The sequence below is a fragment of the Pseudonaja textilis genome, chromosome 5, assembly GCF_049901715.1.
Source record: "Pseudonaja textilis isolate UNSWEBS1 chromosome 5, rPseTex1.2, whole genome shotgun sequence".
NCBI classification, from domain to species: domain Eukaryota; kingdom Metazoa; phylum Chordata; class Lepidosauria; order Squamata; family Elapidae; genus Pseudonaja; species Pseudonaja textilis.
In genome coordinates, this window is record NC_141994.1 from 22,262,768 (window position 1) to 22,279,605 (window position 16,838).

Genomic DNA, 16,838 nt, shown 5'->3' on the forward strand with positions numbered 1-16,838 from the left:
TTTTATGAGTTGACACTGAGGTAAAAAAAGAATGTCTTACCTGGTCAATGACCCAAGGGCTGTAGAAATGCCCGTTCTCAGATGGCTGCCACCAGCGGAGACGCGTAGAGGGCGAACGAGCTTTTAAAGGGATTTCCAAGGCGATGTACCGTCCGATATTGCTCAAATTGCTGAAGAGAAATTCCTCAAGTAGATTCCATCGGAGTCCACCATTAAGGGAATATTGTAACAACACTGGCTGACTCCTGGGATCAGGTACTGCTTTGCCACATCCCAGCCTCATGAAGAACTGCACAAATCTGCATTAAGCATGAAAGAACCCAAAATCAGAAGAAATATATTATTACTTTTGGTTGTGGACGGCACAAGTCATTCCTTTTGCCACAATGAATTACACAATATCGTTATGCTATTCTGGGTATATATCGATGTGGCTTAAGCCTTTGCCCCATTTTTAAAAAAATTATAGTACTTGCTTTTACTCTTTATTTTGTACTCTTTATTTCATTTATCCATCAGAGTGGCATCAAAAGAATTTTTTTAAAAAAAGCTATTTTCCCTCCAGGCATTAGCATAGAATCAATAAATAGACAGATTTACTTATTGAGCGCATATCACAGTAAATTTGAATCTGTACTGAAATTTCACGATTTTAGCCCAGAAACTTGGCAGCATATAAAAGACAAAGCATAAAATACACAGCCATGAGCTACATTCATTTGTTTATTAATAGACATATAATCCTCCAGTTTTCCAGAAGATGGAAATGCAGTTCCATAAAACCCAGAATGATGGGTAACAGTTCCAAGAAAGGATTTGTGGAATTATTCTGGCCTAAAATCAGAAAACAGTAATACTGCTTCACGGAGTGGATACAATGAAGGACCAATTGCAGAGATCAAAGACATTACAAAGAATAATATTCAACATATAACCAACATTTATTTCACATCCGTAATAAAACATCATTACATTCAAAATGTAAATATGGCGCTGGCATTTCTTCTTATTTTCTTTTCATTATATTTGAGTTAGAGTTGGTCCCTACATAAAATACAAAGTGATAACTTTCAACAAGGATTTGTTTATCTGAGTCCACCGGAGAAAGAAAAATTAGGCATTTTTCTATGCCAGAAGAACAGAAAATTTATATTTTCCTTCACAGAAGGAATTCAAATGCCACAGCCCTCTTGCGTTAAGCGGATAATTTGCCACAAAGATGAGATGTGGTATTTTTCCAGTGGTTTCATTTTATTGAGTCAGCTTACTGGCTATTTGGAAAATGCAATACATATAAATTAAGCCCTGTAGCAGAGAATAAAAATACGCAGAAGGAGAAATAGTGTTAAACTTTATGTTAATAAAAGAAGTCCAGAACAAGAAAAGGCCGTATTAAAATGCAATTTCTACAGAATTTTAAATCAATTTTTCATCACAAGATACCGAGGGTTAATATATGTCTGAAGAAAATAGGATTTTGTTTTTAAAATGCTTAAAGTCCGAGGAGGATAATTTCAAGCCCACCCTGTAATTTGTAAACAGGAGTTTTAATTTTAAACTAGTTTACATATTTTTTTGTTCTTTTTAAACACAACCTCACTCATCAAAGAATTTCTAATCAGGTGCAAAAGACGCTAGAATTTAACAGTTGCTATTTTAAATAGCTCAACACCAGCTTGCTCAGAATCTGGCAGCTACCAACTGTAAATAAATGTTGGCAGTTCAAAGCTAGCTTGCAAATATTTTGGAACTCCAGATGAAGCATCCAAAAGACATCTTGGCAATATACACCAGGTTTAAATCACGGTTCACTGTCGACCAGCACATTACTGAGCAGTTAGTATGTAAGAGAGATCAATCTGTTAAGATTAAAAAATTATTTATACTACAGGAGATGTCAGTCTCCCCGTTAGTGTGGAATTGGAATCGCACACAGCCAACTCGGGTAAAGATTTATAGAACCTGCTTGGTTTGTAGAAAAACACAAAATATTTCACAGGAAACTCTCTTCTCCCCCCCCACAAATAAATCTAAATACAGCCCTTGATTTATGACCAAAATTAAATTTCTGTTACTAAGCGAGACAGCTGTTAAGTGAGTTTTGTCCCATTTTATGACTTTATTTGCTACAGCTGTTATGTGAATCAAGGTGGTTGTTAAATTAGTAACCCAGTTGTAAAATGAATCTGGCTTCCCTATTGCCCGTCATGCCCCTGTCAGAGTCTGAATCAGAGGAGGAAGCTGGACAGCTGACAGGGAGCAAGAGTGTGGCTCTGTTGGCTGTGGAGGAAACTGGGGAAGGGCAAAGTCCGGCTGGGCAGAGTAGGGAAGAGGTAGAACAAGGGAGAGGGAGTTCAGAGGAAGACCCAGGCCCACCCTCTCTTCATCCTAGGTCAGGCAGGGAGGAATGTCGAAGAGAGCAACATGAGTTGCATGGCTTATGGGGGAGGAAAGGGGCCCTGATTCCCTTCATTAGCCACAGCTGGGAAGACAGTTGATAAGAAAGGCAGGCTGTATGTGGCAGGCTGTTGGGAGCAAATGTGAGTTTATCTTGTGTTGTCATGACTTGTCTGTGTTCCTGGCATCTTCCCAACCGTGTGAGTTTTGCTGTGCCTTCAAATCTGAAATTCTTGCTCCTGCGCTGCCAAACTAATTACCTCAGTTTGGCTGGATTGGACTTAAAAGTTACAGTAGTTTGTGGTTGCCCTGTTTTGGACTTAATTTTCTGCAGTCAAAGGCTGTTCCTGGGAGAGTTTTTCTCTAGCCAGAAGGTAATCAGGACACTGGGGGCAAAGTTGGAGATAATAAAGGGACTCTTATTGCTTATCCGACTGTGTTGCCTTTGTGCCACGCCCTAGGTCATAACATTGCCTTTGCTGGTCAGAAGGTTGCAAAAGGGCATCACGTGACCTTGGGACACCGCAACCGTCATAAATACAAGCCAGTTTCCAAGACTTTGAATTATGATCATGGTATTGTGGGATGCTACAACAGTTTTAAGTGTAAAAAAAACAGTCCCAAGTCACTTTTTTCAGTGCCGTTGTAATTTTGAATGGTCAGTAAATGAATCATTGTAAATTGAGGACTACCTGTATGTTCTGTCACCCAACAGGTGATGTGACTAAAATAGAATGATAAATAAACTTTCGAGTGACAATCCTTTAATTTCTTCAGGGAAGGCTGCCTTACTCTTTCTCATGATAGGATCACATGGGAAAATGGTTCAAATTTATCAGTGGGTGGAATATTACTGGAAAATATTGAGATACTACAGTGTGGTTTATTTGGTTTTAACCTTAATGCATTAAGCCAATCCAGCTATTTATAAACCACAGCTTAGAGCTTAATGTTATATATGAACCTGGGCACTTTGGCTTATTCTGAAAAATAATTAAAGCAAACCATGGTTTAATGAAATATATAGTATCTTTGGAGGGCCAAGTTGATCTAGTAGTTAAGGCACCAGGCTAGAAGCCAGGAGAATGTGAGTTCTAATTCTACCCTAGCCTTGAAAGCCAGTTGGGTGACTTTGGGCCAACCAGGAGATTGTGAGTTTTAGTCCTGCCTTAGGTGTGAAAGCCGGCTGAGAGACCTTGGGCCAATCACTAGGAGACTGTGAGTTCTAGGTGTGAAAACCAGCTGGGTGATCTTGGGCCAGTCACTTTCTCTCAGCCTAACTCATATTACAGGGTTGTTATTGTGGGGAAAATAGGAGGAAGGACTAGTAGATATTTTCGCCGCTTTGAGGGTTTTTTAATAGCGGGATATAAATAAAATAAAATAAATAAATTACACATCTGGTTGAAAGGTATCAAATGACCAAACAACATTGCTGTGAGGCGACACATATATGGAAGAGATGGAACTTGCATACTAGTGTCGTTTTGTTTCCTTCTCCTGGCCTCCTGAGACCCTCTGAGGAAACCTCCAGCTTATACTGCTTATATTGCATACAAAATTGTACCTTTACCTGTAAATAACCTTTTTTTTAGCTTTAATCGTAAGATAAAGCGTGCAAACATCCACTTTAAACTTTACGTAAACCATTTCTAAGTTTGATTGTACAAAACTCAATTTTTGTACCAAAATTGTCCAAGTCTGGACTATCTTACTTGAGTCAGTTGTATTTGTTTGTACAAATTTGTAATTTTTGTTTGAGGAATAAAACAAAAATCAGATAAATAAGACATTGAGCAAAATTAGGTAGTGTTAGACCAATTACATTCCAGTGTATTTTGACCTCAGTTTGTGCTGTTCATAGTTACATTATCATGTTATTGCATTCATATTTTGTTTGTACAAATTTGTAATTTTTGTTTGAGAAATCAAACAAATAGATAAATGACATTGAGCAAAACTAGGCTGGGTTACATCAATGAAATTCCAGTGTATTTTGACCTTGGTTTGTGCTGTTCACAGTTATATTCTCACCCTGCTGAAGAACATCTGGAATTCAGAGAAGTCTGGGAAATTTAGCCCTGGGTTCAACCACTTCCAGAATGTAGGCCCTAGAGAAAGGAGTCAACAAAATTGTATTTGATCTATTTGTGAATGGGAGTTACCTAGCTTGGGATAAATCCAGATCTTGAGTCATCAACATTCGCAATCCTTCCTCATTAAAGAAGAGGTTATTTCCTCCTGACAGGATTCCACATTTCCTGGATGGTTTTCCGCCACTCACCAGTAAGAACCTGTCCGATTCCAGTTGACCTGAATGCAAACAGAGATTGACACTGCTTTAGGACTGACCCAGAAGCATTTCTGCTAGTAATTGAAAATTGCATGGAACTTTTCTGTGTAAACGAAGAAATGCTTAGTCAAGGATTGATCCAATTTCCTATAAACTTGGATCTTGTCCAGTGGATTAAATTTAGCTGGTTTGCATTAATGTTTATTTAATATTTACAAACCGATGATTAAAAATGGAAATTGCTTTCTCAAACACAACTTGTTGTGGTTCACCAGCAGCCTGTGCAGACGGTAGCGGAATTGGACTGTGGGGATGAATGGAGACCAGTCCGGGAGTCTGGGGAGGACTCAGATGAGGGTCCTGCATCCGATGCAGGGATGGGGCCAGGACCATCTAGGAATGGGATGCTGATTCCGGAGCCTCCGGACTCTGGCAGCACCGAAGTGGAGGAACAAGAGGAGCCTGTTCCCAGTGCGCATGTGCGCAGAGCTGCTAGAAGGCGAGAGCAGCTGAAACAAAAGGGGTGACTCAGGAGTAAGGCTTAGAGGTGATTGCCTCTCCCATAAGGTATAGAGGAAGTGCAAATATAGAGGAAATCTTTGCAGGAAGCACAGTCGTTTGCTCCTTGAAGATCTCTGTGGACTTTGTACTTTGGTTGGTTTTTTTTAATTCATTTGGCACTCTAGCTGTTGGCAGCAATTCAAAGGAAAGAAAGGTGGGTGCTTATCTCGAGGGACTGTTTGGGACTCATTACCAGCTGGGAATGAACATAATTCCCAGCATTGAAATAAAACAAGATTTATTTTAACTGTGTGCTTAATTATGGTCTCGGGAAGTCAGAACACAACTGAATAAAGATGAGATCTTCATGAAAACAGTGGGACTAATGTGTCTATAAAGGAAGGAACATTTAGCCTGAACCAATGAGCTCCTCTTGATGGTTTGGCACCAGGACATTTTTTTTCACAAAACCTAAGTACGCTCACCATACTTTCAGAGTGCAGTGGCTCACTAGATTAGAACACTAGGCTGACAATCGGAATGCTTGTGTTTGAGTCCTGTTGCTGCCATGGGATGGGGTGAACTCCCGTCACACACTCTAGTTCCTGCTGACCCAGCAGTTGAAAAACAGGCAACCACAAGTAGATAAATGTGTACCACTTCAGTGGGCACTTTCATAGGGACATAAAAGCAGGGGTGGGATTCAAAAATCCCAGCATCCAGTTCGCTGCTGAGTGGGTGTGGCCATGGTGGATGTGGCCTACTGGAACTTCCGGGAGGGTCATTTTTTGCCTTCCCCAGGGAGCGAGGCTTTCCTTGGGCCTCTGGGAAGGTGAAAACAGCCTCCACCTGGGTCTGGAGGCACTCCAGAAGCCAGAAACAGGCCCGTTTCCAGACTTCCAGAAGGCCCAGTTTTCCCCCTCCCAGAGCTTCCACACAGACCCTACACTTACCTGCCTCCAAAATAGGCTGTGTGTGGAAACTTCTGGGCGGGGTAGGGTGGGGTGGGCAGGGCCAGCCAGTTGGTTCAACTACCAGTTTGGTGAACCAGATGTAAATTTAACATCCAGTTCACCCAAACTGATCTGAACTGGCTGAATTCTACCCCTGTATAAAAGGTGCCCCTAACTGGGCATCAACTCCAGGCAGCGATGATGTCACCGGCAAATCCTTTCACCGTGGAAGCACTTTGGTCTTAGTACTGTACCTTCAAAATCATCCTTGAGAAAATCAGGGTTCTTGGTGGTTATTCTACAGGTGGGTCCGGAATATCCTGGGTCACAGATGCACTTGCTCCCATTGATACAACTGCCATGTCCACTGCACATCTCCTCACACTGTGGCCCTATGTATACGTTGTCAATGGCCCAGGTCACAGGTTGAGTCCCAGCAGGATAGAATCCTTGGTACCATCTGAATCTCACCAAGCTGAAACAGACAGTTGCACTCACTCTTATTATCTTGCGTTATATCAAGGGTCTTCAAACTTGGCAAGTTTAAGACTTGTGGACTTCAACTCCCAGAATTCCTGAGCTAACATGACTGGAGGAGGGATTCTGGGAGTTGAAGTCCACAAGTCTTAAATTTGCCAAGTTTGAAGACACTTGACATAGAACATAGAATAAAGGGTTGGAAGGAATCATGGAGGGCTTCTGGTCCAATGATTTTAAAAAAATATGCAAGCAATTATGAAAAAAAGGAACGGAATAAAAGTACGTATCCAAAAATTTAAAACAGATTTATGCGCGTCCGTGTCTATTGGTGTTAAGCGCCATGCAAATCGTCGCTTTAACACGAGGGTCTTCAAACTTGGCAAGTTTAAGGCTTGTGGACTTCAACTCCCAGAATTCCTAACATGACTGGAGGAGGAATTCTGGGAGTTAAGTCCACAAGTCTTAAAGCTATCAAGTTTGAAAGACTCCTGCATTATAGGATGCGCTTTGAGGATCATTCCACAGGTAGCAGCAATGCTAGCAGAATCATAAGCAAAAGCTTTTTATACTTTTAGCACCAAGAAAAGAAATGGAAATAAAAACATTTGTCTGGAATGTTATAGGGTCTTGCCAGAGGCAGGAGCCTGGACTAGACGATCTACAAGTTCTTAGACTTAGAATATCTTTATTGCCACTTTGAATGTACACTTATCGGCATCCAATAAAATGAAAATACATAATATTTGTCTGTCAACCTTATTATTGTATGTTCTATTACTAACTTCTGGAAAGTCCCTGGGCAGAAAAACAAGGACAATAGCTGAGCTGGTGTTGGCTTAACATTTTTTTTATACAAGTATTTTTGCAAGTTTCAGGAAAAGCATGATTCTACTTGTTTCTACTGTTGAACATTCTTGTCCCAAGTGTGTGTGTGTGTGTGTGTTTGTGTGCGTGTGAGGGGGTTGTGGTAGGTCAGGGGGCAAGAAAATAAACTGTCCTACATTGACATTGAAAATTGGGGGTGGGGGGAAGAAAAATAAAAACAACAGTCAAATAATGGGGAGTGTGCTTGTGTGACTTTGGCACACAACTCTGGTGGACATTTGGCTGTCCTCTTTGATTGACAGGCTGGAAAATTAAGAGAAAAGGTTTGAGAATGCGACTTGGAACAGCAGGGAGGCTAAACATTCTGGGATTAAAGACGATAAAAAAATGCATGTTCACATTTAAAAATCAAATATTTTGTTTAATTATTAAACAACGGGCGGGGAGGTGGAGGTTTTCTTGAGCTTTGCTCCAGTTTAAGATCTGCTGTATTTTTATTTGTTTGTGTATTTTGCCCCTCGGCGGAAATGCTTCCTCTCACAAGGGATACATGCACGCCAATCGTTGGCGGAGATTCTCAACAATCCAGGTCATGGTGGTCCCATTTTTTCCAGAAGCAACTGGACTTTCTGGTGTTTCTTTTTCTTTGAAGATGTTTTGCTTCTCATCCAAGGAGCTTCTTCAGCTCTGACTGGATGGTGGGGAAATGGAAGGATTTATATTCCTTGAAGAAAAGCTGGTCATTTGCATTCTTTTTAGAGAGTCATTGAGGCTGCTTGGAGGTTTGTCTTTGTCCTCAGGGCCGCCTGAGTGGTGCGAATGAGTGTGGAGGCTTTTCGAAATTGCTGAAAGGACTGTGTTTGTGGAGCTGTGTTTTCTGAAGGGAATTTTCACCCTGTGTCCCTTGACTGTTGGACACAAGGCGGTTGGGGATGAGTCTGTGTTGTCTCCATTTCAAATTGAAGCACGATGTAGTAGTTGGCATTTTTTTTCTGGAAATCCATTCATACTCCCGCATCATTTGAGGGTGTTCATCCCAAAGTGCCTAGCTATGTCTACATCCAGGTGTCATGCCCTTGTTGGAGTCTGATTCTGAGGGGGAGATTCAGCAGCTGACAGGGAGTGGGAGTGTGGCTCTGGTGGCTGTGGAAGAGATGGGGGAAGGGCACAGCCCAGCTGGGCAGAGGAAGACCCAGGGCCACCCCCTCTTCATCCAAGGGCACGCAGGGAGGAACGGAGTAGGAGCAACGTGGCTTATGGGAGAGGAAAAGGCCATGATCCCTTTCATTAGGTGCAGCTGGGAGAACAGGATATAAGTGGGGTGTTTTACATAGCTCCTTGCTGGAAGCAAAGCGTGCATTATCTTTGTCAAGGCTTATCTGGGTTTTGGCAACCTCCCAACTGTGGTTGCTGTGTTATCTTGTGGAAGTCTGCAATTTATCATCCTGGCCTGCTGTGCTAATTACTTCAGTGTGGTTTGTGTTGTTTTTTATTTCTAATTATCTTTACTTGGGGTTCGGACTGCATTTACTCCCTTCGTAGACTGTTTTTGGAAAAGTTTGATATCCAGCTGAGGATAATTGGACATTGGGGCCCAAGTTGGAGGCATTAAAGGGAATTTATTCTACTTCTGTGACTTCGTTATTTTTGTGTCATGCCCAGGGTCATCATACAAGGTCTGCACTTGTGTTCAACAGTGAAGGGATCCAAGGCTGAAAAATATCCCACAGAAAGCACAATTCCACAACACAGTCCTTTCAGCAATTCCAAGAAGGCTCCACACCCATTTGCACTACTCAGGTGACCCTAAGGACACAGTTAAGTCATAAGTGGCCTCTACGACTCTCTAAAAAGGATGCAAATGACTGTCTGCAAGGGATATAAATCCTTCCATTCCCCACCATCCAGTCAGAGCTGAAGAAGCTTCTTGGATGAGAAGCGAAACGTCTTCAAAGAAAAACCAGAAAGTCCAGTTGCCTCTTGAAAAAAAACACCTTTGGGACAACCATGACCTGGATTGTTGAGCATCTCAAGCAATACGGGTAATCCTCAACTTAAAACAGTTCATTTAGTGACCATTCAAAGCTACAACATCACTGAAAAAGGTGACTTAGGACCATTTTCACTCTTACGACCATTGTAGCATCCCCTAGGATCCCATGATCAAAATTCAGATGCTTAGCAACTGATTCATATTTATGATGGATGCAGCATCCTGTGTTCACATGTTCCCCTTTTGTGACCTTGTGATAAGCCAAGTCAATGAGGGAAGCCAGATTCACTTAACAACCGTGTTGCTAACTTAACAACTGCAGGATTCACTTAGCAAGTGTGCCAAGAAAGGTTGTAAAATGAGGCAAAACTCACTTAACCAATGTCTCATTTGGCAACAGAAATGCTGTTTTGGTCATAAGCTGAGGACTCCCTGTATAATCACAAAAGAGTTGTATATTAGGGATCTCATGCCTGCTTCCCTGAACAATGTTCTCTTGAATCCCATTCCTGGCTGGCCCCTTCCCTCCCAGGTGCCCTCACGCGGCCTGTTTTGGATGCAGGTAAGTGCAGGGCACACAGGGAGGCTCAGGGAGGGTGAAAAATGGGCCTCCCGGGAATTTGGGAAGGCAAGAGATGGGCCCATTTCGGGCTTTCAGGGAGCCTCCAGAGCCTGGGGAGGCCATTTTCACCCTCCCGGAGGCTCATAGAAAGCCTCCAGAGCCTGGGGAAAGCAAAAACACCCCCCACCACCATGGTGCAGGAATCCGACTACACCACACCCACTATGGACATGCCCACCCAGCAACCTGGCAGAGAACCCATTGCTAAAATTTGTGAAGCCCACCCCTACTTATGCTGTTGCAACTATTATCTCTTCTCAGCTTGCCAACAAACTAGGGAGGTGGGGGGAGAGAGAGATGGAATATAGGCTCCAGACATCAACAAGCTGTGAGAGCCAAGGACACTTCAGCAGGTGTTTGCCAAAACCAAAGACTTTTTCTCATAACAATACAATGTCATTCCGTTGGACAATGTAACCTGCACTAATAGGGGGAGGGAGAATTCTATACTTAGGTTTGCGTGGGAATTAGTCAGATCTGGCTTTGCCCTTGTGGCTGTCGAAATGATGTACTCAAGACAGTTTTGCATTCAGAGATTGGATCGTCTTGACCATGCTTGCTTTGGTTGGCTTGGTCAGTCGGAACGCTGACACCGATACAATCTGTTAACCTTGCTTACAGAATGAAGAAAAATAAGAGATAGAGATAGAAGCTAGGTGAGGACAGAAAACAATTTCTTACCCACAAAGATGTAGCTTTCCAAAATGGATGACTTCTCTTCTCCAGCCCTGGGTTGTTCCAGCGTAGTAGGTGCTACTTGGGTGATGCTCAACTGAGCAGAGAGAACTGAGATAGCTGCTGCTACTGTAGCATAGAGGAAGTAGTAGGTGCCATGTTGCACCCAAGTCTCGGGAGAATTCAAGTTTCACTGGGTCAGCAGAGGAGCTATCTGTGGTGCAGCCAATATTAATCTGAAATCAAACAAATCCTTCATGTTGAACTTAAAGATACTTTCTGTGTAGCACACTATTAAAACAAGAACACCCTGAATCTTTCTGTAAGAATTCAGTGTGATTTGGGGAGGATCTCAGATGGAGACATGGCCGCAATCCTTTCATTTATTTATTTATCGACAGAAGAAAATATTTGTAGCTCAGGGTTGAACTATGGGGTCCTTGGTTCTCTCTGAGTTTGGTTGCTTTCTTGCAGACGTTTCATTACCAAACTAGATAACAGCATCAGTGCACTAGTCAAACACATTTGGCCTAGGCCCACATGCTGTTCATAGACAAAATACTCCTTGTTACAACACATGGAACTAGGTTTTATGCAGTAGCACTGCCTTGTCAGTGGTTAGTTGTTCTCACTGGGAGGAAGTTTCTTCTTAGTTCTAGGTTGCTTCTCTCCTTGATTAGTTTCCAATCATTGTTTCTTGTCCTGCCTTCTGGTGCTTTGGAGAATAAGTTGACCCCCCCCTGTTCTTTGTGGCAGCCTCTCAAATATTGGAATACGGCTATCATGTCACCCTTGGTCCTTCTTTTCACTAGAATGGCCATAACCAATTCCTGCAACCATTCTTCATATGGTTTTGTCTCTCGGTCCACAATCATCTTAGTTAATTAATTAATTAATATAGAAGTACACATTGTTTTCCTATCTATAAATGCTATAAGCATAATATTAATTAATGTCTTTTAATAAAATGTGTTAATTGGAAAAGATTCTACAAAGACTCTGATTTTTTTTTTAACCACCGTGGTCTAAAACAACTGTCTTCCTACATAATACATGTGAGCTTCCTATTATTAGGTCTAATCAACTGCGGATTTAAAAACAAAAGGACATGATTTGGTTCATTAGCTTCAGAAATCTAGAGTGACAGCTCCTGCGCTATCTATACTAACACCTTGTTTATTAGCCCCTCTCTAACATTTTTAAAAAAAATAAAATGTCTTTCCTAGGTTTTATTTATTTATTTATTTGTCAAGCAAGTATTAGATAACAGGTTTAAGTATAAACATGGTTATGAATACATGAAATGGATACAAATAAGAAAAATAAAAGAAACAATAGGACAGGGACGGTAGGCATGTTGGTGCACTTATGCACACCCCTACAGACCTCTTAGGAAAGGGGGTGAGGTCAATAGTAGACAGTTTTAAGGTTAAAGTTTTTGGGGTATGGGGAAGAAACCACAGAATCAGGTAGAGTATTCCAGACATTGACCACTCTGTTGCTGAAGTCGTATTTCCTGCAATCAAGTTTGGTGTGGTTAACCTTGAGTTTGTATCTGTTGTGTGCTCTTGTATTGTTATGGTTGAAGCGGAAGTATTCATTGACAGGTAGGACATTGTAATAGATAATTTTATATACTATACTTAGATCAGACCAAAGGTGACGTCGTTCTAGGTTGTCTAGGTTTAAAATTTCAAGTCTGGTGGCATAAGGTATTCTGCTTCGAGTAGAGGAGTGGAGAACTCTTCTCGTGAAATATTTTTGGACTTTCTCGACTGTATTAATATCCGGTATGTAATGCGGGTTCCAGACTGATGAAGTGTATTCAAGTATTGGTCTAGCAAATGGTTTGTATGCCCTCATTAGTAGTGTGATATAACCAGAGAAAAAGCCATGCAGGATTAGGTTAACAACTATTAATGCCTTTTTGGTTATGTAGTTACAGTGGGCTCTAGCACTTAAATCATTAGAGATGAGTACTCCAAGGTCCTTGACATAGTTGAGGTCATCAACAAGGTCTTGACTATTCAGCTTGTATTTTATTTTCTGATTTTTTTTCCCAATATGTAAGACAGAGCATTTGTTTATTGAGATTTGAAGTTGCCATTTATTTGACCGTTCTGACACATAGTTGAAGTCATTTTGAAGGGTAGCAGTATTGTCAGTGGTGTTGAATAGCTTTACATCATCAGTGAAATGCCTAGATGTGAAGTATAACTCTTCTGGGGTAAATACACTGAAAATGTTTTCCTTCCTTTCCTGACTTCAAAAGCATTTGTTGAACATGTGTTTAATCTATATTTTAAAATATAAAACAGTTTGCATTCCATATATTATTAATTAGTTGTCGTGACAAATTGAAATGTGGATGAATAAACAGTCAGGGGAGGCTTTTGCTAAGAATACACAAGGTGAGGACCCAGCAGCCTCTTACAACTGCACAAGAATGTGCAGGGATTATTAATGTTTTGTATAAATGTGTTAGTGTACGCACAAATTTGTGTATTATGCTTCAGCTTTGATTTTAATTAAACCCTTGAATACAGCATATACTCTGAGGGCTGTATCGAGACACTGAGTACTTATTTCAATTTAGCATATGGATGTTGACATTTCTGTCTGCCTATCATCTGTTTATTATCACAACTTGCATCACCATGTTATAATCCTAAGATTCCCTTTTCTCGAGTTCTTTTCTTAACGTGGAGTCTCCTTGTTCCTCTCTAAGCTTGAGTGTTTGCTTGCAGAAGTTTCATTACCCAGCTAGGTAACATCATCAGTGTCAGTGAATGTGGGGTTTTCTCCCTGTTTATATACATTATATAATACAGGTAGTCCACAACTTACAGCAGTTTGTTTAGTGACTGTTCAAAGTTATGACAGCACTGAAAAAATGTGATTTATGACCATTTTTCACAGTCACGACTTTTGTAGCTTCCCCATGATCATGTGATCAAAATTCAGATGCTTGGCAATTGGTTCAAATTTATGACGGACTCAGTATCCCGAGGGTCACACAATCTCCTTTTGCAACCTTCTGACAAGCAAAGTCAACAGGGAAGCCAGATTCACTTAACAACTTAGTGTTCTGACCAAGGCTTATGGAGACACTAGCAAACACATGTTAGTCCCAAAACCCTTTCTAACACACCATTTGCAACCTTCCCAGCTGGCTTCTGACACACCAAGTCAATGGGGAAAGCTGGATTTGCTTAATGACCGTTTGATTCATTTAATAATAGCAGTAAAAACTGTGACAAAAAATTCATAAAATCAAGTCGGACTTGCTGAACAATCGCCTTGCTTAGTAACTGGAAATTCTCGTTGTACATTGAGGACTACTATATGTCTGGTGAATAAAAGGACAATTTCATAGCAAGTGTAAATGTTTTATATACCTTGAGACAGAGAATTAAACAAGGACATACTATTCCTACTTGTAGCCTCCTGTCAATCTGACTGCATCTTCAATTTTGAGGCCCGTACTGAAAATTATATGATTTCACATCATAAAAAACCTTGAAGGATAATAATTGCACGTTTTTACATCGCAATAATTAAATGGTCTGCTGATCTTTATGGATTAGGCAGCTCTTAGAACATTATAAATCGTGCTAACACGATTCTTCAATATCCTTAAAAAAAATATGTTAACATACCCAGAGAAACGCTACAGCAAAGATTTAAAACACTTTTGTCAGCAAGAAGAAAAGAAAGCAGAGCTAAGTACCTCAAACTGGATTATGGTATTTTCGTTTACGTTCAAATCTCTCGTTGTAATTGAATGCTCTCCAACTTCATTTGAAACAAATACCATCGCAGAATCTTCTTCTCTGTTGCAGGAGCAAAAGTGATATATCTCACAATATGATTACTCACTTTAGTCAACACTTCTTTTCTGAAAGTTTGACAACTGTCTGGTTTGGTACAGCAACAGGGCAGATACGGACTTCAATAGATAGTTAGGACTGCAGAAAAAAAACAATTGCAAACAGCCTGCCTTCCACTGAGGACCTGTATACTGCATGGGTCAGAAGGAGGGCTGTGGAAATATCTACCGCTCCCTCACATCCTGCACATAAACTGTTTCTACTTCTCCCCTCGGGATGCTGCTACAGGGCATTGCAGGTCAAAACAACTGGGCACAAAGACAGTTTTTTCCTCTCGTGACATCACTCTGCTGAACACCAAATCCTCACTGTACTGACTTATGTCTAAGCATATTAACCCATGTAATATAGCGGCATTATTGTTGTTGTTGTTGTTGTTGTTGTTGTTGTTATTATTATTATTATTATTATTATTATTATTATTATTATTATCCTTCTCATCTTTTTTACTACCTTCTATTATTGGCATCATTATTGTGATTATTATTACTCCATTGCTTTGCCTGTATGTTGAGACACAAATTCCTTGTGCATTTAATCGTACTTGGTCAAATAAAGACTATTCCAGTCCTGTCCTGTTCAATTGTGCTCTATCCTGTTCTGGTTGTTTGATTCGATTCGATTCTATATTTTCTATTCTGTCCTGTTCTTTCATTCCATTCCATTCTATATATTCTATTCTATTCCATTCTCATTCAATTCCCTATTCTATTCCCTATTCTATTCCCTATTCCATTCCATTCCATTCTGGTTTTTTTCTATTCTATTCTATTCTATTCTATTCTATTCTATTCTATTCTATTCTATTCCATTCCATGCCATGCCATTCCATTCCATTCCACTCCACTTGTTTCTTGTTCTGTTCTATTCCATTCCACTCCATTCCATTTCATTCCACTCCACTCCATTTCATTCTGTTTGTTTCCTACTCTATTCTATTCTATTCTATTCTATTCTATTCTATTCCATTCCATTCCATTCCATTCCATTCCATTCCATTCCATTCCATTCCATTCCATTCCAATTCATTCCACTCCACTCCACTCGTTTCTTATTCTGTTCTATTCCACTCCACTCCACTCCACTCCACTCCACTCCACTCCATTCCATTCCATTCCATTCCATTCCATTCTATTCTATTCTATTCTATTCTATTCTATTCTATTCTATTCTATTCTATTCTATTTCCATTCCCTATTCTATTCCTTATTCTGTTCTATTCCAATTCACTCCACTCCGCTCGTTTCTTGTTCTATTCTGTTCTGTACTGTACTATTCCATTCCATTCCACTCCATTCCATTTGTTTCTTATTCTATTCCATTCTACTCCACTTCACTCCTTACCTACATATCTAACTATGTATATTTATGACTTTTTAAAATACATACGGTGCTCCTTTGGATGAATATGGACAGTAAAGTCCAATGTTACCACCAGGATAGAAAAACCAGTTGTCTTCCTTTGGGCCCAAGTCAAAGGTATCCGAAAGGATCACAGGATTTTTGAGGTTATTTCCATCAATAATGAAGTTGTCTATAATCCAAATCTCCTCCTTCTTACCTAGGAAAAGTAAAAAAATAAATAAAATCTTGATAACGACTGGTCCAGTAGTTAGAAACCACTAGGAAATAACTGAATGCAACGGAATAGTTAATCGGTTGCCACTAAGTGCTTCCTAAAACACTTTAAGAAGTGATTAAGATTAGTAATATTTTCACGTGCAAATTCCAAATCATAAACTAAATAACGGTAAGTTGACACAAGGAGATAACTTTAATTAACCCTTCTCTGGCCCATCAGCTCAAGCACATTGAGTTTGTCATTAAGAATATGCCACTGAACTTGCTTGCTGCTCAAACTGAATCATAATGTAAAGGCAATAGTCAACATACGATGATAATGGAGCTGGCCCCTCACAGTCATATGCCATAACAGTCGATTTTACAATCTTTTATGGGATGGTTGTTAAGCTAATTGCCACGTTTGTTAAATGAACCTGCAGTCATTAACTGAATACCACAGTTGTTGGGTGAACCAATGGTTTCCTATGGCACAGTTTTGCCAAAAACTGGAAAGAAGTACCCAATTTCAACAAAAGTGTCATAAAACATGGGTCACATGATCCCATGACTCTGCAAATGGCTGTAAATGTGCCCCTGTTGCCAAGCAACCAACTTTCAGTCATGTGATCATGGAAGAGGGCCTGAC

The 16,838-nt window shown here is 40.4% G+C and overlaps 1 protein-coding gene across 6 annotated transcripts in view; it reads right to left on the reverse strand.

Annotated features, from left to right (window-relative positions):
* The window catches only part of RELN (reelin), a 357,738-nt gene that overhangs the window by 58,873 nt on the left and 282,027 nt on the right, over nucleotides 1–16,838 (reverse strand). For all 6 annotated transcript variants that reach the window (XR_015743791.1, XM_087934256.1, XM_087934254.1 and 3 more), the window contains 6 exons: nucleotides 16,019–16,190; nucleotides 14,470–14,572; nucleotides 10,746–10,975; nucleotides 6,399–6,619; nucleotides 4,563–4,710; nucleotides 41–299 (listed from right to left, as the gene is read on the reverse strand). Coding sequence is in view for 5 of the 6 variants with exons in the window: in XM_087934256.1 (XP_087790382.1) it covers nucleotides 41–299; nucleotides 4,563–4,710; nucleotides 6,399–6,619; nucleotides 10,746–10,975; nucleotides 14,470–14,572; nucleotides 16,019–16,190 (1,133 nt within the window). In the remaining variant the exon portion in view is untranslated. The remainder of the gene's footprint in view (nucleotides 1–40; nucleotides 300–4,562; nucleotides 4,711–6,398; nucleotides 6,620–10,745; nucleotides 10,976–14,469; nucleotides 14,573–16,018; nucleotides 16,191–16,838) is intronic.